Source organism: Salvelinus fontinalis, chromosome 3 (genome assembly GCF_029448725.1).
Source record: "Salvelinus fontinalis isolate EN_2023a chromosome 3, ASM2944872v1, whole genome shotgun sequence".
In the NCBI taxonomy this organism is placed as follows: domain Eukaryota; kingdom Metazoa; phylum Chordata; class Actinopteri; order Salmoniformes; family Salmonidae; genus Salvelinus; species Salvelinus fontinalis.
Window position 1 is genome coordinate 36547977 of NC_074667.1, and position 24534 is coordinate 36572510.

Below are 24534 nucleotides of genomic sequence, written 5' to 3' on the forward strand. Positions count from 1 at the left end.
AAACAAACACCATGCCTCCCTCCCTGTCTTTCTTTCCATTTTAATTACAATTTAAGAGCTTTATTGGCATGGGAAACATATGCTAACATTGCCAAAGCAAGTGAAATAGATAATAAACAAAAGTGAAATAAACAATAAAAATTAACAGTAAACATTACACTCACAAAAGTTCCAAAGGAATAAAAACATTTAAAATGTCATATTATGTCTATGTACAGTATTGTAATGATGTGCAAATAGTTAAAGTACAAAAGGGAAAATAAATTAACATAAATATCGGTTGTATTTACAATGGTGTTTGTTCTTCACTGGTTGCCCTTTTCTTGTGGCAACAGGTCACAAGTCTTGCTGATGTGATGGCACACAACGGTATTTCACCCAATAGATATTGGAGTTAATCAAAATTGGATTTGTTTTCGAATTCTTTGTGCATCTGTGTAATCTGAGAGAAATATGTGTCTCTAATATGGTCATACATTTGGCGGGAAGTGCAGCTCAGTTTCCACCTCATTTTGTGGGCAGTGTGGACATAGCCTGTCTTCTCTTGAGAGCCAGGTCTGCCTTCGGCGGCCTTTCTCAATTGCAAGGCTATGCTCACTGAAACTGTACATAGTCAAACATTTCCTTAATGTTGGGTCAGTCACAGTGGTCAGGTATTCTGCCACTGTGTACTCTTGCTCTTTCTCTCAGCCCCCCTCCTCTACTCCTTTCTCAATTGAAAGCCCCCTTCTCCCTCCCACACAGTCTTGAGCCACCCCCATCCCTCCTTAGGGTTCAAACACCAAAGTCATTTATGTGTCCCCAATGCCACTTCATAGTGTCCCCATGGGAGGGCAAATGTAATGAGTCAACAGACAATGTTAAGAGAAGACTGCCATCCTATTGTAAATGAATGCTGAGACTGAGTATACCACACTGTTACTTTGCATTAAGTGGCAAATGGTAATTTCTGATGGTGATATACTGTGTGTGGGACTGTAGGGTGATGGTTAAAGTCAGAGGCGCCACCCAGAGGCCTTCGTGGGGAGGAACAGGGGGGAAACAAATATGCAAACACGCACGCACGCACAGACACACACAGTCTCGTTCTCTCTTAGTTCTCTCTCTTTTGTCCTCAATCTCTCATTCTACCCCTCCCCTCCTTAATTCTATCCTGCTTTTATTGGAATGAGTCTCAGATCACATTATTGCTGCCCATACTAGTACACTCTGTACCGTTCATCTCTCTCTCTCTCTCTCTCTCTCTCTCTCTCTCTCTCTCTCTCTCTCTCTCTCTCTCTCTCTCTCTCTCTCTCTCTCTCTCTCTCTCTCTCTCTCTCCTCTCTCTCCTCTCTCTCTCTCTCTCTCTCTCTCTCTCTCTCTCTCTCTCTCTCTCTCTCTCTCTCTATCTCTCTCTCTCTCTCTCTCTCTCTCTCTCTCAGTCAGTAATTTCAATGACCGTATACTGAACCGCATCCAGCACCGCAGTGCTAGTTTCATGCACACCACAGTCACCGGGTTCAAACACAAGACAAAAGTTTGACCAAACACATAAAAAACCACAGCAGCAACGTAGACAAACCTTCTACTGCACCGACCCTAATGGAGATGCTTATAGAGCTGTGGTGCATAAAGAGAGAGGGGAAGTCATTTTTACTGATACAGATGTTATTTCATAACATGTGAAGAGAGGAGCATGTTCCGTAAATCAACACGTCAGCTGTTTGTACAGTGTGTTCTCCAGTCTATCTATCATGTTCTCTCTACCTGGGAGATGATTTATGATGATTTAAATCAGAATGTTTTATTGATTTGCTCACTGAGGTAATGGATCATCATGCCCCAGTAAGAAAGAGTACAGTTGGTGCTCGTCCATCTCCATGGATTGATGATGAACTGGGTGAGGCTTTTTCTCAAAGAAATATGGCAAAAGTCTTAGTAGCCAAATCTAAACTAGAACTAGATTAACTATTGATTGTAAAAATGATTCTAAAAAGGCATGGAATACAGTTAAGGGCTTACTTGGTACATCTATCTCATCATGCCCATCTAGTGTGGAGGTTGACGGGAGAATAATAACAAAACCAGTTGATATTGCCAATCATTTTGCAGATTTGTTTTCCAAAGAAAATGTATTTACTGAGCGATAATGTAAACACCCATTCTTCCAAACAAGCTATCGTCCAGTGGATTGATGATCATATTATGAGCAAAAAAAACTGATCTTTTAATCTACAAATGGTGTCAGTAGAGGAGGTATTAAACCTATTGAAGTCATTACCCAATGGTAAATCTACAGGTTATGATCTTATGGGAAAGAATTTACTTCGCTATGCTGCTCCCGAGATTTCAGCTCCAATGAAATACATATTTAATTGGTCACCGGAAAAGGGGACATTTGCAAATGTATGGAAGAATGCTAAACTGTGTCCAATCCCGAAATACAGCAAAGAACCCATTACTCCTTCCAATAGTCGACAAATTAGTCTACTCCCTTCACTCAGTAAGATATTGGAGGGTATTGTGAGTAGACAAATATGGGAGTACATGGAAAAATGATCTGATTACAGCCAATCAGCATGCTTATTGCAAAAACCATTCCACTACCACTGTATTGGTTGACATAACTGACCAGTGGCTCAATGCTATGGATAATGGCAGGTTTGTGGGTGTACTATTTTTAGATTTTAATGCAGCATTTCGTTTAATGGATTATGAAATAACTTTGACTAAATAATTGCTACATGGGTTTAAGGAGGCAGCATTGAATTGGGTACAGTCATATCTAACTGACAGGAAACAGTCCACCTATATCAATGAGTCGTTTTCCTCCCCTCATCCTCCAAACTGTGGAATACCACAGGGCAGCTGCCTTGGGCCACTTCTTTACTTAATATATACCAACGACCTTCCTTATGCCTTATCTAAAACTCAAGCTACTATATTTGCAGATGATACTACAATTTATACAAATAGACAATCGGTTCAACATGTACAGCAAGCTCTACAAGTAGATCTGGGAAATATCAGGGAGTGGGTTTGCTGGAACAAACTTTTTTGAACACCAAGAAAACCAGGAAAAGGCCAACACAGCATTGTATACAATTAAGTATGGGGGAGTACAAATTGAGGAAGTGGCAGAAACCAAACTACTAGGGGTGAAGGTAGACAACTGCTTATCATGGTTGTCTCAAAAAACGAATCTAAGTTAAAAAATATATATATATACTGTATATATACAACTGCAAGCATGATCAGAAGGATAGTTAAATATTTACTAGAAAAGATTCTTAAGCAATTAACCCAAGCATTAATTGAGAGTCAGGTGAACTACTGTTCTGTGGTCTGGGGAAATGCATCATCAAGTGAAGTTAGGAGGCTGCAGAATGCACAGAACAAAGCAGCAAGGATTGTTTTAAGGTGTGGATACATTCAGTTATAGTCATGCTCAATGCTCTTGGTTGGCCGTCAATCAACAAGACAATTGAAAAGAAAACATTCCTATTTTATTTCACAATGTACACCATTTAAAACGGTCAAACTCCATTCACAACAGTATTCAGTTTGTGAGAGACAGACATTCAGTAAATACTAGGAATAGATTGTCCACCATCTATGTGTTATCCAGACAGAAAATAGAAATAGGCAAAAGAGCATTTCGATTTATAGTAATAAAGAAATAAAATAATTTATCTGAGCAAACCAGAAACCTTTCAATATATATATTCAAACAATACTTTAGAACCATTGAACTATAACAAATTGGAAGGTTATGTGGTACTGGTCAATATGTCAGTGTATTATGTCTGTTTGTAACAGTGTGTTATATGTGAAAATGTGATCGTATTATAAATTGTATTTGAATGTTTAAGGACTCTTGAAAAGATTAGTCCAAATGAGGACTAAAAGAGATCCTACTAAAATCAAATAATATCAAATGCATCATGTTTATCGCTCTACCTCATCTCTCGCTCTACTTCATCTCTCTCTCTCTACCTCACCTCTCTATATCTCTACCTCATCTCTATCTTTCTACCTCATCTCTCTAGCTCTCTACTACCTCATCTCTCTCTCTCTCTACCTCACCTCTCTATATCTCTACCTCATCTCTATCTTTCTACCTCATCTCTCTAGCTCTCTACTACCTCATCTCTATCTCTCTACCTCATCTCTATCTCCCTAGCTCATCTCTCAATTAAATTCCATTCAATTAAAGGGCTTTATATGCATGGGAAACATACAGTACCAGTCAAAAGCTTGGACACACCTACTCATTCAAGGGTTTTTCTTTATTTGTACTATTTTCTACATGAAATAACACATATGGAATCATGTAGTAACCAAAAAGGTGTAAAACAAATCAGAATATATTTTATGTTTGAGATTCTTCAAAGTAGCCACCCTTTGCCTTGATGACAGCTTTGCACACTCTTGGAATTTTCCCTTGAATGACTTTTGCCCGGTACTGTATGTTTACATTGCCAAAGCAAGTGAAATAGATAATAAACAAAGGTGAAATTAGCAATAAAAAATGAACAGTAAACATTACATTCACAAAGTTCCAAAGGAATAGAGACATTTAAAATGCCGTATTATGGCTATATACAGTGTTGTAATGATATGCAAATAGTGGGATTACAAAATGGAAAATAAATAAACATAAATATCGGTTGTATTTACAATGGTGTTTGTTCTTCACTGGTTGCCCTTTTCTTGTGGCAACAGGTCACAAATCTTGCTGCTCTGATTGCACACTGTAGTATTTCACCGAATAGATATGGGAGTTTATCAAAATTGGATTTGTTTTCAAATTATTTGTGTGTCTGTGTAATCTGAGGGAAATGTGTGTCTCTAATATTGTCATACATTTGACAGAAGGTTAGGAAGTGCAGCTCAGTTTCCACTTCATTTTGTGGACAGGGAGCACATAGCCTGTCTTCTCTTGAGAGCCAGGTCTACTTACGACGGCCTCTCTCAATAGCAAGGCTATGCCCAGTGATTCTGTGCATAGTCAAAGCTTTCCTTATTTTTGGGTCAGTCACAGTGGTCAGGTATTTTGTCACTATGTACTCTCTGTTTAGGGCCAAATAGCATTCTAGTTTGCTCAGATTTTTTGTTAATTCTTTCCAATGTGTCAAATAATTATCTTTTTGTTTTCTCATGATTTGGTTGGGTTTAATTGTGTTGCTGTCCTGGGGCTCTGTGGGGTGTGTTTGTGTTTGTGAACAGAGCCCCAGGACCAGCTTGCTTAGGGGACTCTTCTCCAGATTCATCTCTCTGTAGGTGATGACTTTGTTATGGAAGGTTTGGGAATCGCTTCCTTTTAGGTGGTTGTCGAATTTAACAGCTCTTTACTGGATTTTGATAATTAGCGGGTATTGGCCTAATTCTGCTCTGCTGCATTATTTGGTGTTTTTCTTGTTTGGTGTTTTTCCCTCTCTCTACCTCATGTCTCTCTCTCTACCTCATCTCTCTCTTTCTCATCTCTCTCTAAATTCTATTCAAATGGCTTTATTGGCATGGGAAACATATGTTTACATTGCCAAACAGTAAGTAAACATGACACTCACAAAAGTTTCAAAAGAATAGAGACATTATGTCTCTCTCTCTCTCTTTCTCCCTCCCTGGTTTGTGTTTTCAACTCTTTCAGATTCTCTCTCTTCCCTCGTCATCTGGCTTGTGTTGCCTTTCTAATTCAATTCATTCCATTCAGTTGATTTGCCCAGCCCTGGGGTTATTGGCTACTTCAGCCACATTAATACCGCGCTTTCCCCCGCAAGCCAACTCAATTGGCTTGACTTTGGATACTTCATACGCTCTCTATACGGTCAACTCCACCCCCCCCCCCCCCCCCCCCCCATCTCTCCCCTTCCTTCCTTCGTTCACGAGGGATGAACTCTGGAAGAAACCCCCACTGGGGCTCTAACTCCCCTTCAAACTTCTCCTGCCCTCCTTCCCTGGTTTCTGTTCCTTTCCTGGCTCACTTTTCTTCTGATCACTCTGTTTTTTGGATTCTCATTATCCATAATGATTTTCCCTTATTGTATAATTGCAAATTTGCTGTTATGTCAATATCTTCCCCACTATGTTAATGTACTGTTGCATTTTTTCTCTCTTTTACTCTTTCTCTCTGCCTCTCTTCCTCTTTTTCTCTCCCTTTTCTCTCACTATGGAAGTGTTAGAGTCAACTGAACAATAGTGAAACTTCCAAGAAAAAAGTCACTCTTTTCATAATGCTATGGCCTCTTTTTGCCTTTTAAACTTTGCTTTGTTCATGTAAGCAAGTCCCGCACCAAACGTTTCCCTCTCTTAGTCTCAACATTTTTACCTGTCTTTCAACACGTCACACACACACACACACGCACACACACACACACACACACACACACACACACACACACACACACACACACACACACACACACACACACACACACACACACACACACACACACACACACACACACACACACACACACACACACACACACACACACACACACACACACACACACTTTTCTGTGACTCACAGCAGGGAGCGTAGCTGCACAATCTCAGCCTGCTCTGTTCTCTCCACACCTTGAGACAATTACAGCCCCCCCCCCTTACCCCCTCAAACCCCCCTTCTTACAGCTTCCAGCCCCAGGACCAAGGAAAGAGAGACAGAAATGAAAGAGGGAATGCAGACAGGAAAAGGGAGGTCCATTCCCTTTCTCACTCTTTCTTTCTTTCTCTCCAACTCTTTTTCTAACACGTACACTCACACTCACATGCACACGCAGGCACATACACACACATAGTACACACACATAGTACACACACAGTCACAATCCAGCTCCTCACAGGGCATTTCAGAATCTGGTTCCTCAGCTATTCATTCTGTCATCATCTCTGAGAGAAACACACACAGGCCAGAACAATGGGCTCTCTCGGTCTTTCATAACCCCAGCACTAACAGTATGGGCACAAATCACAATGTGTTCATCAATAAAGCTGCAGTCACAATTATGGTCACATTTAAGGGGCTAGGGAACTGTTGGCTGCAGTTTGTGTCGTATTTGCCTGTGTTGGAATGTACAGCATTTGCTCATAAGTCCAAACCTGTGTATCAGACTGTGTATCATTCTAAATGAGAAAGCTTATAGTAATCTTGACATTGGAGTAATAAATGACACAGTCTGAGGATGATGAACAAAGCCAGGAAGAGCTTGGATCAGGAAGAGATCCATGAAGTCCTACATAAGTTTAGTGCCTATACATGATGAACACAAAATGCCCCTTTTTTAAAAAACTATTATGATAATTAGGAATCTTGATTGTAGGGATTCTCTGTTTGTATGAGCGCTCGTGAAAGGCTTTGGCGCGTCGGCCAGACAAGGCAAATTGGAGAGCCTATGCGCCGCCCTTCTCCTTGAACTGCAACCACCCAGTGAGCTCCATTGGACCACCTTACTCTCAAGACCACGCCATTATTTATGCGGAGGATTTTCATTGGTTTAGGTTTGTGTCCAACTCTTGTCAAAGGCTACTTAATCTTCATCTGTCATCATGTGGAGTCAGCCACACTACCCACCGCCCCATCTATGCACTTGTTTTGATTTTGTTCCTGACTCAAGTTTCTCTTCTAAACAACTACATTTAAAAAAGAATAAAAATATCAATTAGTGTTTTTTTCTGAAGGAATGGACTCATTCTCTGATTAATGTGTATTTCGTCTTGTTGCGCACCCTGTTCTGATGAAGTTTGGGGCAGAATAAAAAGGGTTGAAACATTTTTCAACCAGTATCTATCTCCCTCTCTTGATCACTGTCACACACACACACACACACACACACACACACACACACACACACACACACACACACACACACACACACACACACACACACACACACACACACACACACACACACACACACACACACACACACACACACACACACACACACACACACAGAGGCCTCTCTGCTGGTTGAGAGCTGGGACCAGAACCAAAATTCCAACCGATTTTATATAAATAAATAATTAGACACAATGTGCTGTTTGTTCTGGGCCCCTTCAGTACCACAGCAACCTTTACTTTTAGGCCATTCTCGTTATTTTTTTTCATCAAAATGTGGCATTCATTTGAATCGCTGTGTTTTCCATCTCATCTCTGACTGCTTCTGACCAGGCTGCCTATAATAGGCAGACCTCCAAGAGCCGCAGGCTTATGACAGCAGAACGTGTTTGTCTGTCTGCAGGACCATAGATACATAATGAGGACATCGAATTGTTTCCAATATTCTTTTTATTTTTTTTAGAAGAACTCCATCAGGGTCTCAACTTACGGTTGAGAGTTAGAATAGTAAATTCCAAAAGGTTTTTTAATTTTAATTTTATTTCACCTTTATATAACCAGGTAGGTCAGTTGAGAACAAGTTCTCATTTACAACTGTGACCTGGCCAAGACAAAGCAAAGCAGTGGGACACAAACAACACGGAGTTACACATGGGATAAACAAACGTACAGTCAATAACACAATAGAAAAGTATATATACAGTGTGTGCAAATGAAGTAAGATTATGGAGGTAAAGGCAATAAATAGGCCAGAGTAGCGAAATAATTACAATTTAGCAATTAAACACTGGTGTGATAGATGTGCAGAAGATGAATTTGCAAGTAGAGATACTGGGGTGCAAAGGAGCAAAAATAAATAACAATATGGGCATGAGGTAGTTGGGTGGGCTATTTACAGATGGGCTATGTACAGGTGCAATGATCGGTAAGCTGCTCTGACAGCTGATGATTAAAGTTAGTGAGGGAGATATAAGTCTCCAGCTTCAGTGATTTTTGCAATTCGTTCCAGTCATTGGCAGCAGAGAACTGGAAGGAAAGGCAGCCAAATGAGGAGTTGGCTTTGGGGGTGACCAGTGAAATATACCTGCTGGAGCGCATTCTACGGGTGCGTGCTGCTATGGTGACCAGTGAGCTGAGATTAGGTGGGGCTTTACCTAGCAAAGACTTATAGATGACCTGGAGCCAGTGGGGTTTGGCGATGAAGATGAAGCGAGGGCCAGTCAACGAGAGCATACAGGTCACAGTGGTGTTTAGTATATGGGGCTTTGGTGACAAAACGGATGGGACTATGATAGACTACATCCAATTTGCTGAGTAGAGTGTTGGAGGCTATTTTGTAAATGACATCGCCTAAGTCAAGGATCGATAGGACAGTCAGTTTTACGAGGGTGTGTTTGGCAGCATGAATGAAGGATGCTTTGTTGCGAAATAGGAAGCCGATTCTAGATTTAATTTTGGATTGGAGATGCTTAATGTGAGTCTGGAAGGAGAGTTTACAGTCTAACCAGACACCTATGTATTTGTAGTTGTCCACATATTCTAAGTCAGAACCGTCCAGAGTAGTGATGCTAGATGGGCAGGCAGGTGCAGACAGCGATCGGTTGAAGAGCATGCATTTAGTTTTACTTGCATTTAAGAGCAGTTGGAGGCCACGGAAGGAGAGTTGTATGGCATTGAAGCTCGTCTGGAGGTTTGTTAACACAGTGTCCAAAGAAGGACCAGAAGTATACAGAATGGTGTCATCTGCGTAGAGGTGGATCAGAGAATCACCAGCAGCAAAAGCGACATCATTGATGTATACAGAGAAAAGAGTCGGCCCGAAAATTGAACCCTGTGGCACCCCCATAGAGACTGCCAGAGGTCCGGACAACAGGCCCTCTGATTTGACACACTGAACTCTGTCTGCGAAGTAGTTGGTGAACCAAGGCGAGGCAGTCATTTGAGAAACCAAGGCTGTGGAGTCTGCCGATAAGAATGCGGTGATTGACAAAGTCGAAAGCCTTGGCCAGGTTGATGAATACGGCTGCACAGTATTGCCGTTTATCGATGGCGGTTAGGATGTCGTTTAGAACCTTGAGCGTGGCTGAGGTGCACCCATGACCAGCTCGGAAACCAGATTGCATAGCGGAGAAGGTACGGTGGGATTCGAAATGGTCGATGATCTGTTTGTTAACTTGGCTTTCGAAGACCTTAGAAAGGCAGGGTAGGATAGATATAGGTCTGTAACAGTTTGGGTCTAGAGTGTCTCCCCCTTTGAAGAGGGGGATGACCACTGCAGCTTTCCAATCTTTGGGGATCTCAGACGATATAAAAGAGAGGTTGAACAGGCTAGTAATAGGGGTTGCAACAATTGCAGCGGATAATTTTATAAAGAGAGGGTCCAGATTGTCTATCCCAGCTGATTTGTAGGGGTCCAGATTTTGCAAGTCTTTCAGAACATCAGCTATCTGGAATTGGGTGAAGGAGAATTTGGGGAGGCTTCGGCAAGTTGCTGTGGGGGGTGCAGAGCTGTTGACCGGGGTAGGGTTAGCCAGGTGGAAAGCAAGGCTAGTCGTAGAAAAATGCTTATTGAAATTCTCCATTATCGTAGATTTTTCGGTGGTGACAGTTTTTCCCAGCCTCAGTGCAGTGGGCAGCTGGGAGGAGGTGCTCTTATTCTTCATGGACTTTACAGTGTCCCAGAACCTTTTGGAGTTTGTCTCTCCCTTTATCAATTAAATTCAAGGGCTTTATTGGCATGGCAAACATATGTTAACATTGCTAAAGCAAGTGAAGTAGATATCTCTATCTCTCTCTCTATATATCTCTCTCTCCCTATATCTCCCCCTCCTTTTTCTCTCTCTGTTTTTCTCTCCCTCTATCTCTCTCTCCCCTCTCTCTCCATTTCCCTCCCTCCCTCTCTTGGAGGGGCAGGCCTGAGATGTTATCAGGTATTAAGTGGTGCTAATGGACTCCCTGCCGTTTGGTCTGAAGACTTCAGATAATGGCAGAGATCAACAGATAACAGCCACTGTGACCAGATCAGCTGATAATCTCCCTGGTAGATCAGGACACACACACAGAGGCACACACACACAGCAATACCACAAAGTTTCCCTACTAACTCAATCCGACAGCTACAGTGAGCTGCAGAAGTAGTAGGACAGTGACACACGGTTGTTTGTTTTGGCTCTGTACTCCAGGAATTTTGATTTGAAATGATACAATGACTATGAGATTAAATTACCGACTGTCAGCTTTAATTTGAGGGTATTTCCATCAATATTGAGTGAACCGTTTAGAAATTACAGCACCTTTTGTACATAGTCCCCACATTTTACAGGACCAAACATATTGGGACAAAGCCAAAAGAACAACAAAACATTTGTCACTGTCACTGTACTTTTGTAACTCACTGTATCTCTCTGACTAACACTGTGCTCAACAGGTATTTCTAATCTTGATGCCAGCATAGCAGATACTGCGTCGACTTGTCTGTGTGTGTGTGTGTGTGTGTGTGTGTGTGTGTGTGTGTGTGTGTGTGTGTGTGTGTGTGTGTGTGTGTGTGTGTGTGTGTGTGTGTGTGTGTGCGCCCGTGTGTGTGTGCGTGCGTGAGTGCGTGCGTGCATGTGTGCTCGTGCCCGTGTGCATACTCCTGTCGTTTAGTGTCTGTGTGTGTCTGTCAGAGTGCGTCCATGTGTGTGTGTCTGCTCATCTGCCAGTGTGTGTGTGAGTGTGTGTTCTCCAGGCAGGATGTGTTGTCAGATTCCTCCCCAACCTTGGCTCAGCCAGGGGGTTTAGTGGGGAGTCCTCTCTACTGCGCTCTGCCTCTTCCTCAAATCCCTGTAGGATTAATGAGCAGAGGGAGAGAGGAACGGAAGGAGGGAGGGACTGACATGTGAAAGCCTGGCAAGGAGAACAGACAAGTTTGGACATGGAGGACAGGGAGAGCAGAGGGGGAGTCATGAGTTTTTTGTTTAACAAGTCTTTTACAGTTTTTATGATCACTACACTGAACTGGAGGGCTGGCTACTTACTGTAAGTCATTGTGCATCAAAGTGTATGCTCATTGTTGAGATCATTGTTAGCATTAATGTAGTACTATTCAATTGTTATACTGTATTGGGAGTTTTTCCTGACCATCCGACCTGACCAAGAAAACCCCTTTTTTTATTAACTTATCTCAATAGTTTCAAGTTCTACTAGTTAGTATTTAAGTAGTGTCAACAATGATGATTGTCGAACAAACTCAAAAAACTCAAATGTCTAAGCTTTCAAACTCAAACCGTTCAAGGCCATTTGTTTCCTCAAACCATTTGGGTTAACGGTCCACTGCAACTTACGATCAAACTAACTTTGTCCAATGAAATGTACTAGTGTCAATTTTTCTTTGTTCTCTCCAGCAGTACCTCAGCATCCATCTGTCATTGATCTGTTCCTCTCCAGACTTCATTCCTGCAGTATTGACGTCTATGTGTTTCATGTGGTTATAGTCAGAGCCAGGGCACTAACAACAGAGCAGATTGCTCACACTGCTCATACTCACATTGCTCTCAGTCTCTACATGTCTGCTGGAAAAGAACAGGGGCAAGGAAATGACTGTACTGTATATTGGGACTGCTGGATGTGTGTGTGTGTGCGTGTGTGTGTGCGTGTGTGTGTTTGTGTGTGTGTCAGACTTCAGTCTCCTTTCAACATGCTCAAAAGAGATAGTAGTATTTCAAATGATTTCCCACATGCTTTCTCCCTCACTCATCCCTCTACTTGTTCAACACACTATCACAGCTTATTGTGAAATAGACACAAATTACATAATTAGAAATTCGTGAGAGGCACAAAAAAGTTAATCACAAGGCATTTTGTGTGTATTACATCATTTTCTTTTTTCGTAACGCATTCATGTACATTTCGTGCCTATTTCACGATAATCTGTGATACTGGGTTGACTTTCCTCTCTCTCTCTCTCTCTCTCTCTCTCTCTCTCTCTCTCTCTCTCTCTCTCTCTCTCTCTCTCGTTCTCGTTCTCTCTCGTTCTCGTTCTCTCTCTCCCGTTCTCTCTCTCTCTCTCTCTCTCTCTCTCGTTCTCTCGTTCTCTCTCTCTCTCTCTCTCTCTCTCTCTCTCATTCTCTCTCTCTCTCTCTCTCATTCTCATTCTCTCTCTCTCTCTCTCTCTCTCTCTCTCTCTCGTTCTCTCGTTCTCTCTCTCTCGCAATTTCAATTTAAGGGGCTTTAATGGCATTGGAAACATATGTTAACATTGCCAAAGCAAGTGAAATAGATAATAAACAAAAGTGAAATAAACAATAAAAAATGTACAGTAAACATCACACTCAAAAGTTCCAAAAGAATAAAGACATTTCAAATGTCATATTATGTCTATATACAGTGTTGTAATGATGTGCAAATAGTTCAAGTACAAAAGGGAAAATAAATAAACATAAATATGGGTTGTACAGTATTTACAATGGTCTTTGTTCTTCACTGGTTGCCCTTTTTTGCAGCAACAGGTCACACATCTTGCTGCTGTGATGGCACACTGTGATATTTCACCAAATAGATATAGGAGTTTATCAAAGTTGGATTTGTTTTCAAATTCTTTGTGGATCTGTGTAATCTGAGGGGAATATGTGTCTCTAATATGGTCATACATATGGCAGGAGGTTAGGAAGTGCAGCTCAGTTTCCACTTCATTTTGTGAGCAGTGTGCACATAGCCTGTCTTCTCTTGGGAACCAGATATGCCTTCGGCTGCCTCTCTCAATAGCAAGGCTATGCTCACTGAGTCTGTACAGAGTCAAATATTTCCTTATTTTTGGGTCAGTCATAGTGGTCAGGTATTCTGCCACTGTATACTCTCTGTTTAGGGCCATATACCATTCTAGTTTGCTAATTTTTTGTGCAAATTCTTTCCATTGTGTCAAGTAATTATCTTTTTGTTTTCTTATGATTCGGTTGAGTCTAATTGTGTTGCTGTCTTGGGGCTCTGTGGGGTCTGTTTGTGTTTGTAAGCAGAGCCCCAGAACCAGCTTGCTTAGGGGGATCTTCTCCAGGTTAATTTCTCTGTATGTGATGGCTTTGTTATGGATGGTTTGGGAATTGTGTCCTTTTAGGTAGTTGTTGAATTTAACAGCTCTTTTCTGGATTTTGATCATTAGTGGGTATCGGTGCAGCAGACGGTTCTAGTGCCCTTGCCAATTTGTTATATATGTTGAAGAGGGTGGGGCTTAAGCTGCATCACTGTCTCACCCCCCGGCCCTGTGGAAAGAAATGTGTGTTTTTTGCCAATTTTAACCACACACTTGTAGTTTGAATTTTATTATGTTGTATGTTTTTCCCCCAACACCACTTTCTATCAATTTGTACAGCAGACCCTCAAATTGAGTCAAAATCCTTTTTTTAAAGGATGAGAATACTTTGCCTTTGTTTTGGTTTGTTTGTTTGTCAATTAGGGTGTGCAGGGTGAATACGTGTTCTGTCATTCAGTCATTTGGTAAAAAGCCAATTTGACATTTGCTCAGTACATTTTCTTCGCTGAGGAAATGTACGAGTCTGCTGTTAATGGTAATGCAGCAGGTTTCCCCAAGGTTGCTGTTGACACATATCCCCCCCGGTAGTTATTGGGGTCAAATTTGTCTCCACTTTTGTGGATTGGGGTGATCAGTCCTTGGTTCCAAATACTGGGGAAGATGCCAGAGATGAGAATGATGTTAAAGAGTATAAGTATATAGCCAATTGTAATTTGTGTTCTGTATATTTTATAATTTAATTTCAGATACTACAGGCCTTTTTGGGTTGGAAGGTTTGTATTTTGTCGTTTAGTTCATTCAATGTAATTGGAGAATCCAGTGGGTTCTCATAGTCTTTAATAGTTGAATATAAGATTTGCATCTGATCATGTATATGTTTTTGCTGTTTGTTCTTTGTTATAGAACCAAAACTATTTGAGAAGTGGTTTATCCATGCATCTCTGTTTTGGATAGATAACTCTTCATGTTGTCGTTTGTTTAGAGTTTTCCAATTTTCCCAGAAGTGGTGGAAAAATGGATTCTTCAATCACATTGGGTTGATTTCTGACGTGCTCTTCCTTATTTTTCCGTAGTGTATTTCTGTTTTGTTTTAGTGATTCACCATAGTGAAGGCGTAGGCTCAGGTTTTCTGGGTCTCTATGTTTTTGGTTGGATAGGTTTTTCAACTTATTTGTTAGGTTCTTGCATTCTTCATCAAACCATTCACCATTGTTGTTAATTTTCTTAGGTTATCTGCTTGACATTTTTAGATGTGAAAGGGAAGTTGAGACGTCAAATATACTGTTTAGGTTTTCTACTGCCAAGTTTACTCCTTCACTATTACAGTGAAACATTTTGTCCAGGAAATTGTCTAGAAGGGATTGAATTTGTTGTTGCCCAGTTGTTTTTTGTTATTTTCTTTCCATCTATAGCATTTCTTAATATTATTCAGTTCCTTTGGCTTTGATGCCTCATGGTTGAGCAAAGCTCTGTTTAAGTAGAGTGTGATTTTGCTGTGATCTGAAAGGGGTGTCAGTAGACTGACTGTGAACGCTTTAAGAGACTCTGGGTTGAGGTCAGTGATAAAGTAGTCTACAATACTACTGCCAAGAGATGAGCTATAGGTGTACCTACCATAGGAGTCCCCTCGAAGCCTACCATTGACTATGTACATACCCAGCGTCCAACAGAGTTGCAGGAGTTGTGACCCGTTTTTGTTTGTTTTGTGGTTGTAGTTGTGTCTAGGGGGGCATATGGTGGAGGGAATGCTGTCAACTCCAGGTAGGTGTTTGTCCCCCTGTGTGCTGAGGGTGTCGTGTTCTTGTCCAGTTCTGGCATTTAGGTCGCCACAGACTAGTACATGTCCCTGGGCCTGGAATTTGTTGATCTCCCACTCTAGGATGGAGAAGCTGTCATCGTTAATGTATGGGGATTCTATTGGGCGGATATAGGTAGCACACATGAGGCCATTTTTCTCTGTTTAGATAATGTCCTTATTCATTTCTAGCCAGATGTAAAATGTTCCTCTTTTGACAAATTTAATAGAGTGGGTTAGGTCTGCTCTATACCAAATTAGCATACCCCCTGAGTCTCTTCCCTGTTTCATACCTGGTAGTTTGGTGGATGGGAATACCAGCTCTCTGTAACCTAGAGGGCAACCAGTGGGTCCATCTATTTTATACCATGTTTCTTGTAGGATGACAATGTCAGTATTTGATGAAGTCTGGGTTCCTGCTGTTTAGGCCAAAGGCAGATGACCTCAGACCTTGTATATTCCAGGATGAGATAGTAAAAGCTTTGTGTGGTTTAGGTCCGGACCATCACAGCAGGTGTGAGCAGAGCATGTTGAGCATCTGATACATACCTCTTAGGTCGCAGGATGAGGCTTGGGCGGGTGTAATAGTGGGGTTTGGGCCTGTTGCTCTGCTCACGGCCTGGGCATATGTTCTGCTGTCATGCTGAGGTCCTTGCCGCAGGGGCGGGGGGCATGGGGTGGGCAGATGGAGCATAGGTCTGATATGGGGGGCCTATATACGGTGTGGCCAGGGTTTGCTTGGGGTGTTCTTAGCTGGTTGTGGTGTGGCAGGTGATGCTGTGGTCTGGGTGGAGGTCCTCTTGGCATGGGCACTCTTGGTGCAGGTCCTTCAGGAGTTTTTTTTCAGGTTTGGGAGGGTGTCTCGCTGGTCTGGGCGGGGTGTCTGTTGCTCTGTTGTTCCTGTGTGAGGTGCTGGGGCTGAGGTTGAGGGTGACGTCCTTCAGGGTCCTGGCAAAAGTTTGGATTGCTGCCTTGTAGCGGTGGACCTGGTTGTAAAGGCTGTTCAAGTCCAGGGTGGAGTGGTGGGCCAGGTAGACATTAGGTTTTGATGCACAGTCTCGTGAAATGCTTGCATTCACCGGCTGTATGGTGGCAGGGTGAAAGTATTTTCGTGGTAGCAGTGTGGAGACAGCCACTTGTACGTTGGGGAAAGTGGAAGAAGCTTTTTCAATCACACCCGTGAGTGCTGTTGCCACTCTTTCCTGATGGGCCCTCATGTCATTTGTGCACGTGTGAATTATGATGTGGCTGGGGGACCCTAGTCTGTCCTCTGACAACAGCTCCAGGGCATGCCTAGTGTTTGGGCACCAGAGTTTAGCCACTTTGTGTTTGAGAAAAACTTAATCCTCTCAAATGTATTTGCCATTTGAGTCAATGAGGAGCACAAACTCTGGCTTTTGTGTGTCCTCAGTGGATGTGGGGGGGTTGTCAGGAGGGCTGTTTGGAGGGGGCGGGGTCTGTTGGGTTGGTGGGTCCTGTGTTGTCTGTCCCATTGTGGTGTTGAAGTTGTGGTCTGGGTCTGAGGTGGGCTGTTCTGATGGCTTGTCTGGGGGAGTGTCCTGTTCTCTGTCACACCTCAGCTTTCTGACCTCATCCTTCAGTGCCATGTGTGCCTCTTTAAGTTCTCTCACCTCAGTCCGTAGAGCAGCCAGCTCTCTCAGACAGCCGTCCATCTCCACCTTCTGCCCTCCGGGTCTTGTTGGGGGAGGGGGGGGGGGGGGGTAGTTGTGCTGGTCTGTTATGTGGGCTTGTTCTGTCTGGATTGTGTGGACTAGCTCTCTGAGCTCCACCATGTCTCTCTCCAGCTCTGTGAATGTATGCCTCTCAATGATGGAGGAGCAGTGCAGTTGTGGGACTGAGTGTGTTCAGTGCTGGGGGGGTACCTATCTTCGTCTGCAGGACAGTTTGAAGAGGTGTGATCAGTGAGTCAGGATGGGGGAGTCGTCACAGAGAGAGAGAGAGCTTTTCCTGCGGTGCTCTCTCTATGATCCTGTAAAAGTCCTGCTGGAACTGCATGAGGATGCCCTGCACCATTACTGTCCCAGACTTGTACACGTTGACAGAGGTTGTTTCAATTTCCTCAATGTCTAGTATTCTGAGTTTCCACCCTGGGCCTCTCTCTTGACATAGGGGTAGTGTGCTCTTATAGCACTGTGCCATAGGAGGGTCTGTGTGGAAATTTAAGTTGCTTACATTATTCTCTTTGTAGCAGTCAGCAAATAGTGTCTCTGGATTGTCATTGAGGAGCTTTTTTTGTACTTATTCCTTGCAGGGTTATTTTTAATATCCATGGGGTACTGTATTGTAATGACCTCTGGACAGGGATATGCCATTGGGGCTTCAAAGGCCTCTGCATTTGGGTGTATGTGTGTGTGTGGGGGGGGGGGGCTGTGAAACTCTCCTGCCATTGTTGGGCTCAAGAGTTTTCACACATCTGACTTCACACTTCAGTGCTAATTGAAGGTGTCCTAGCTGCTTGGTAGCTTAGTAGCCTTATTTACTTAGCTTAATATAACAAAATTATTATTGTCTTTTACTTTTTGGCTTCAGAAGTAGCTTCAGACTGAATATTAATCACGCAGTTTTGTGTTGGATGGTATTTCCAGGTTCTGCTGTGTTTCTTCGGCAGGTTTTGGTTCGTTCAAGTTTTTTCTTGCTAGTCCTTGGTAGTAACCGTCCATTCATGTAATTTCGTCCAAAATCAAGGTTTCAGGTATGGAATTGTGATTCGGATTGAAGGTTTTAATGTTGAGGTTACTTTCCTGTACAAGTCCTTGTGAAAAATGTCAAGTTTATCTACATTTATCCAACTATCTCATATCTCTCTCTCCTCTCAATTCAATTAAATTTAAGAACTTTTATTGGCATGGGAAACATATGTTAACATTGCCAAAGCAAGTGAACTAGATTAAAAACAAAAGTGAAATAAACAATACATATTAACAGTAAACATTACACTCACAAAAGTTCCAAAGAATAAAGACATTACAAATGTCATAGTATGTGCAAATAGTTAAAGTACAAAAGGGAAAATTTTTTTTTATTTTTATTTATTTATTTAACCTTTATTTAACCAGGTAGGCAAATTGAGAACACGTTCTCATTTACAATTGCGACCTGGCCAAGATAAAGCAAAGCAGTTCGACACATACAACAACACATAGTTACACATGGAGTAAAAACAAACATATAGTCAATAATACAGTGAAAAAGATAAAAAAAAATAAGTCTATATACAATGTGAGCAAGTGAGGTGAGATAAGGGAGGTGAAGGCAAACAGATATATGTATAAATAAATAAAAATATAAAAAGGCCATGGAGGCGAAGTGAGTACAACACAGCAAGTAAAATAAAAACTAAAAAAAACACTGGAATGGTTGGTTTGCATTGGAAGAAAGTGCAAAGTAGAGACAGAAATAATGGGGTGCAAAGGAGCAAAATAAATTAATAAATAAATACAGTAGGTAAAGAGGTAGTTGTTTGGGCTAAATTGTAGATGGGTTATGTACAGGTGCAGTAATCTATGAGCTGCTCTGACAGCTGGTGCTTAAAGCTAGTGAGGGAGATAGGTGTTTCCAGTTTCAGAGATTTTTGTAGTTCGTTCCAGTCATTGGCAGCAGAGAACTGGAAGGAGAGGCGTCCAAAGGAAGAATTGGTTTTGGGGGTGACTAGAGAGATATACCTGCTGGAGCGCGTGCTACGGGTAGGTGCTGCTATGGTGACCAGCGAGCTGAGATAAGGGGGGACTTTACCTAGCAGGGTCTTGTAGATGACCTGGAACCAATGGGTTTGGCGACGAGTATGAAGCGAGGGCCAGCCAACGAGAGTGTACAGGTCGCAGTGGTGGGTAGTATATGGGGCTTTGGTGACAAAACGGATGGCACTGTGATAGACTGCATCCAATTTATTGAGTAGGGTTTTGGAGGCTATTTTGTAAATGACATCACCGAAGTCGAGGATTGGTAGGATGGTCAGTTTTACAAGGGTATGTTTGGCAGCATGAGTAAAGGATGCTTTGTTGCGGAATAGGAAGCCAATTCTAGATTTGACTTTGGATTGGAGATGTTTGATGTGGGTCTGGAAGGAGAGTTTACAGTCTAACCAGACACCTAGGTATTTGTAGTTGTCCACATATTCTAAGTCAGAGCCGTCCAAAGTAGTGATGTTGGACAGGCGGGCCGGAGCAGGCAGCGATCGGTTGAAGAGCATGCATTTGGTTTTACTTGTATTTAAGAGCAGTTGGAGGCCACGGAAGGAGAGTTGTATGGCATTGAAGCTCGCCTGGAGGGTTGTTAACACAGTGTCAAAAGAAGGGCCAGAAGTATACAGAATAGTGTCGTCTGCGTAGAGGTGGATCAGAGAATCACCAGCAGCAAGAGCGACATCATTGATGTAAACAGAGAAGAGAGTCGGTCCAAGAATTGAACCCTGTGGCACCCCCATAGAGACTGCCAGAGGCCCGGACAACAGACCCTCCGATTTGACACACTGAACTCTATCAGAGAAGTAGTTGGTGAACCAGGCGAGGCAATCATTAGAGAAACCAAGGCTGTCGAGTCTGCCAATGAGGATGTGGTGATTGACAGAGTCAAAAGCCTTGGCCAGGTCAATGAATACGGCTGCACAGTATTGTTTCCTATCGATGGCGGTTACGATATCGTTTATGACCTTGAGCGTGGCTGAGGTGCACCCATGACCAGCTCTGAAACCAGATTGCATAGCGGAGAAGGTGTGGTGTGATTCGAAATGGTCGGTAATCTGTTTGTTGACTTGGCTTTCGAAGACCTTAGAAAGGCAGGGTAGGATAGATATAGGTCTGTAGCAGTTAGGGTCAAGGGTGTCCCCCCCTTTGAAGAGGGGGATAACCGCAGCTGCTTTCCAATCTTTGGGGATCTCAGACGACACGAAAGAGAGGTTGAAGAGGCTAGTAATAGGGGTGGCAACAATTTCAGCAGATAGTTTTAGAAAGAAAGGGTCCAGATTATCTAGCCCGGCTGATTTGTAAGGGTCCAGATTTTGCAGCTCATTAAGAACATCAGCTGACTGTATTTGGGAGAAAGAGAAATGGGGAAGGCTTGGGCGAGTAGCAGAGGGGAGGGCAGTGCTGTTATCCCGGGTAGGGGTAGCCAGGTGGAAAGCATGGCCAGCCGTAGAAAAATGCTTATTGAAATTCTCAATTATAGTGGATTTGTCGGTGGTGACAGTGTTTCCTATCTTCAGGGCGGTTGGAAGCTGGGAGGAGGTGTTCTTATTCTCCATGGACTTTACGGTGTCCCAGAACTTTTTTGAATTTGTGTTGCAGGAAGCAAATTTCTGCTTGAAAAAGCTAGCCTTGGCTGTTCTAACTGCCTGTGTATATTGGTTTCTGGCTTCCCTGAAAAGTTGCATATCACGGGGGCTGTTCGATGCTAATGCAGAACGCCATAGGATGTTTTTCTGTTGGTTAAGGGCAGTCAGGTCAGGAGAGAACCAAGGGCTATATCTGTTCCTGGTTCTAAATTTCTTGAATGGGGCATGCTTATTCAAGATGGTGAGGAAGGCATTTTTAAAAAATGACCAGGCATCCTCTACTGACGGGATGAGATCAATATCCTTCCAGGATACCCCGGCCAGGTCAATTAGGAAGGCCTGCTCGCTGAAGTGTTTCAGGGAGCGTTTGACAGTGATGAGTGGAGGTCGTTTGACCGCTGACCCATTACGGATGCAGGCAATGAGGCAGTGATCGCTGAGATCTTGGTTAAAAACAGCAGAGGTGTATTTGGAGGGCAAGTTTGTTAGGATGATATCTATGAGGGTACCCGTGTTTACGGAATTGGGGTGGTACCTGGTAGGTTCATTAATAATTTGTGTGAGATTGAGGGCATCAAGCTTAGATTGTAGGGTGGCTGGGGTGTTGAGCATGTTCAAATTTAGGTCGCCTAGCAGCACGAGCTCTGAAGATAGATGGGGGGCAATCAGTTCACATATAGTGTCCAGAGCACAGCTGGGGGCAGAGGGTGGTCTATAGCAGGCGGCAACGGTGAGAGACTTGTTTTTAGAGAGGTGGATTTTTAAAAGTAGAAGTTCAAATTGTTTGGGAACAGACCTGGATAGTATAACAGAACTCTGCAGGCAGTCTTTGCAGTAGATTGCAACACCGCCCCCTTTGGCCGTTCTATCTTGTCTGAAAATATTGTAATTGGGGATAAAAATGTCTGAATTTTTGGTGGTCTTTCTAAGCCAGGATTCAGACACGGCTAATACATCCGGGTTGGTAGAGTGTGCTAAAGCAGTGAACAAAACAAACTTAGGGAGGAGGCTCCTAATGTTAACATGCATGAAGCCAAGGCTATTACGGTTACAGAAGTCATCAAAAGAGAGCGCCTGGGGAATAGGAGTGGAGCCAGGTACTGCAGGGCCTGGATTCACCTCTACATCACCAGAGGAACAGAGGAGAAGTAGGATAATAGTACGGCTAAAAGCTATGAGAATTGGTCGCCTAGAGCTACCAGAGCAGAGAGTAAAAGGAAGTTTCTGGGGGCGATAAAATAGTTTAAAGGAATAATGTACAGACAAAGGTATGGTAGGATGTGAATACAGTGGAGGTAAACCTAGGTATTGAGTGATGATGAGAGAGATCTTGTCTCTAGAAACATCATTGAAACCAGGTGATGTCATCGCATATGTGGGTGGTGGAACTGCAGGGTTGGATATGGTATAGAGAGCAGGGCTAGAATCTCTACAGTGAAATAAGCCAATAAACACTAACCAGAACAGCAATGGACAAGGCATATTTACATTAAGGAGAGGCAAGCTTAATCGAGTGATAAATAAGGGTCCAGTGAGTAGAGGTTGGTTGGGGTCGTGGCGATCCAGACAGCTGGCCGGGTATATGGCTATCGGTAGCAGCATAGGATGGAGGTCTGTTTGTAGATACCTCGTGCGTTTCCGTCGGTAGGTTCCGTGTAGTGGGGTTTTGTTCAGATAGCAGCCGATAAGACAGCTAACGATTAGCGGGCCTCAGATGAGCGTTCAGGTAACGCCGGGACGGAGGTGCCGGTTGGATAAATCCCTCGGGCAGATAACGTCGGCAGTCAGTCGTGAAGGCCCGGTGGGGTTCCGTATCTGCAGCAGCAACAAAGAAGCGGGTCCGGATGGTGATGGAACTCCTCAGCTGGCTAGCTCCAGCATGATTTGAGTTAGCTCCGGGGTCGACGTAAGCCAATAGTCACACGGTATGCAGCTAGCTAGCTGCGAAATCAAGGTGCAAAATAGAGGCTGAGGCTGCGGTTGGAATCCGGGGAAACTGAGAGAAAAAAAGTCCCGGAATGCTCCGGTCCGAGTCGCGTTGCACTAAAGTGCCGGTAGATTATCGAGCTAGAGGAATAGCTGATGACCGCAAAAACGTGGGCAGCTGAAACACCAACGCTAGCCAGCAAACCGGCTAATTTCGGGGCAGCTACAGATTAGCTTCTGGCTAGCTATCGGAGTAGCTTCTGGATTAGCTTTCAGGCTAGCTTCTGAATTAGCCCCTGGCTATCTTCCACGATGGATTTTCAGATTGAGGTGAATAGTACTTATTGTAATTGGTGAAGCGGGTTGCAGGAAAGCTTTTGCAGGAAAGCTTTTGTAGTTGAGTTCTTGGATAATAAAATAAATAAAAGATATGTGAAGAAAAGGTGTAAATATATATATATACAGGACACGACACGACAACACGGAAAAATACGTCTGAACTGCTAAGCTACCTTGGCATACCAACCAAAATAAACATAAATATGGGTTGTATTTACAATGGTGTTTGTTCTTCTCTGGTTGCCCTTTTTCTTGTGGCAACAGGTGACAAATCGTGCTGCACATAGAAATGGGAGTACTCTCGCTCTCTCTCTTTCTCTCTCTCTCTGGACAACAGCACCCCCTTTGAACTTGTGTGGAAACTCTGACAGTCGCACTGGCTCACCCATTCAAAAACAAGGAACTGTTTCAAACCTCTCCCTCCTCTCTCTCTCTTTAATCCCTCTCTTTTCATGTTGTTTTTTATATGTTATAATTTGATTCACCTCTGTAAAGCCAGCTCATAAAGGGACACTTGTTCTTCCTGCTGCCTTCAGGCTGGCCCCGGCCCTGTACCCTGCCAACCCACTGCCTGCCCCCCCCCCCCCCCCCCCCCCACCCTCGCCGGCCTGCCTGCTTTCCTGGAAGGGCCATGACACTCTGTTTTATACTTACCCCTCTCTCTTTTGGACTGTATTTTGCTCTCTCTCTCTCAATCTCTCTTTCTCTCTCGCTTTCTCTCACTCTCACTCTCTCTCTTTATCTCTCTCACTCTCTCTCTCTCTCTCTTGCTCTCTCTCTATCTCTCTCTTTCTCTCTCTCTATGTTATCGTGTGTGTATACATTATGAATTGAATATGGAGAATATGATTAACAGTACTTACACAATGCAGCCATCTCTTTCGGTAGGTCTGCCCCAAATCGTCCAAACAGGCTGCTATTGGCCAGCAGGTCGAAGGGGGAATGGCTCCTCATGGAGTTGAAGGCAAAGGGGTAGACAGCAGGTGAAAAGCCAGTCATGTGACCCACCTGCCGTTCCCTATTGGTTGCCATGGCGTTGAGAGGATAATTCCGGTCCAGGATAGCTCCGGTCCACTGTCCCGCTCAGGCAGTGGTCTTATTGGGGTTGGTCCTGCGGGCCTGGAGAGTACAGGGCTGAGGAAGGGTGATGAGTTGAGGTGGGACCCACAGACGAGACACCAAGCCTGGGCAACACTGCCTCAGATCCACGCTCTCTAGAGGGAAAGAAGAGAGAATAGGAGGTCAGTTACAATGCCTGTCAGTTTATAGTAGGCTACACAGCCTCAATCCAAATGCATCAATATATGATCAAATGGGATATGATGATATATGATCAAATGGGATATGATGAAGACAGCAGT

At 43.3% G+C, this 24534-nt stretch overlaps 1 protein-coding gene across 1 annotated transcript in view; it reads right to left on the bottom strand.

The window, feature by feature from the left end:
* The window catches only part of LOC129846598 (retinoic acid receptor gamma-A-like), a 70332-nt gene that overhangs the window by 29520 nt on the left and 16278 nt on the right, over nucleotides 1–24534 (bottom strand). The window contains exon 2 of the mRNA XM_055914546.1: nucleotides 24037–24387. Within this exon, the coding sequence (XP_055770521.1) occupies nucleotides 24037–24205 (169 nt within the window). The 5' untranslated portion in view covers nucleotides 24206–24387. The remainder of the gene's footprint in view (nucleotides 1–24036; nucleotides 24388–24534) is intronic.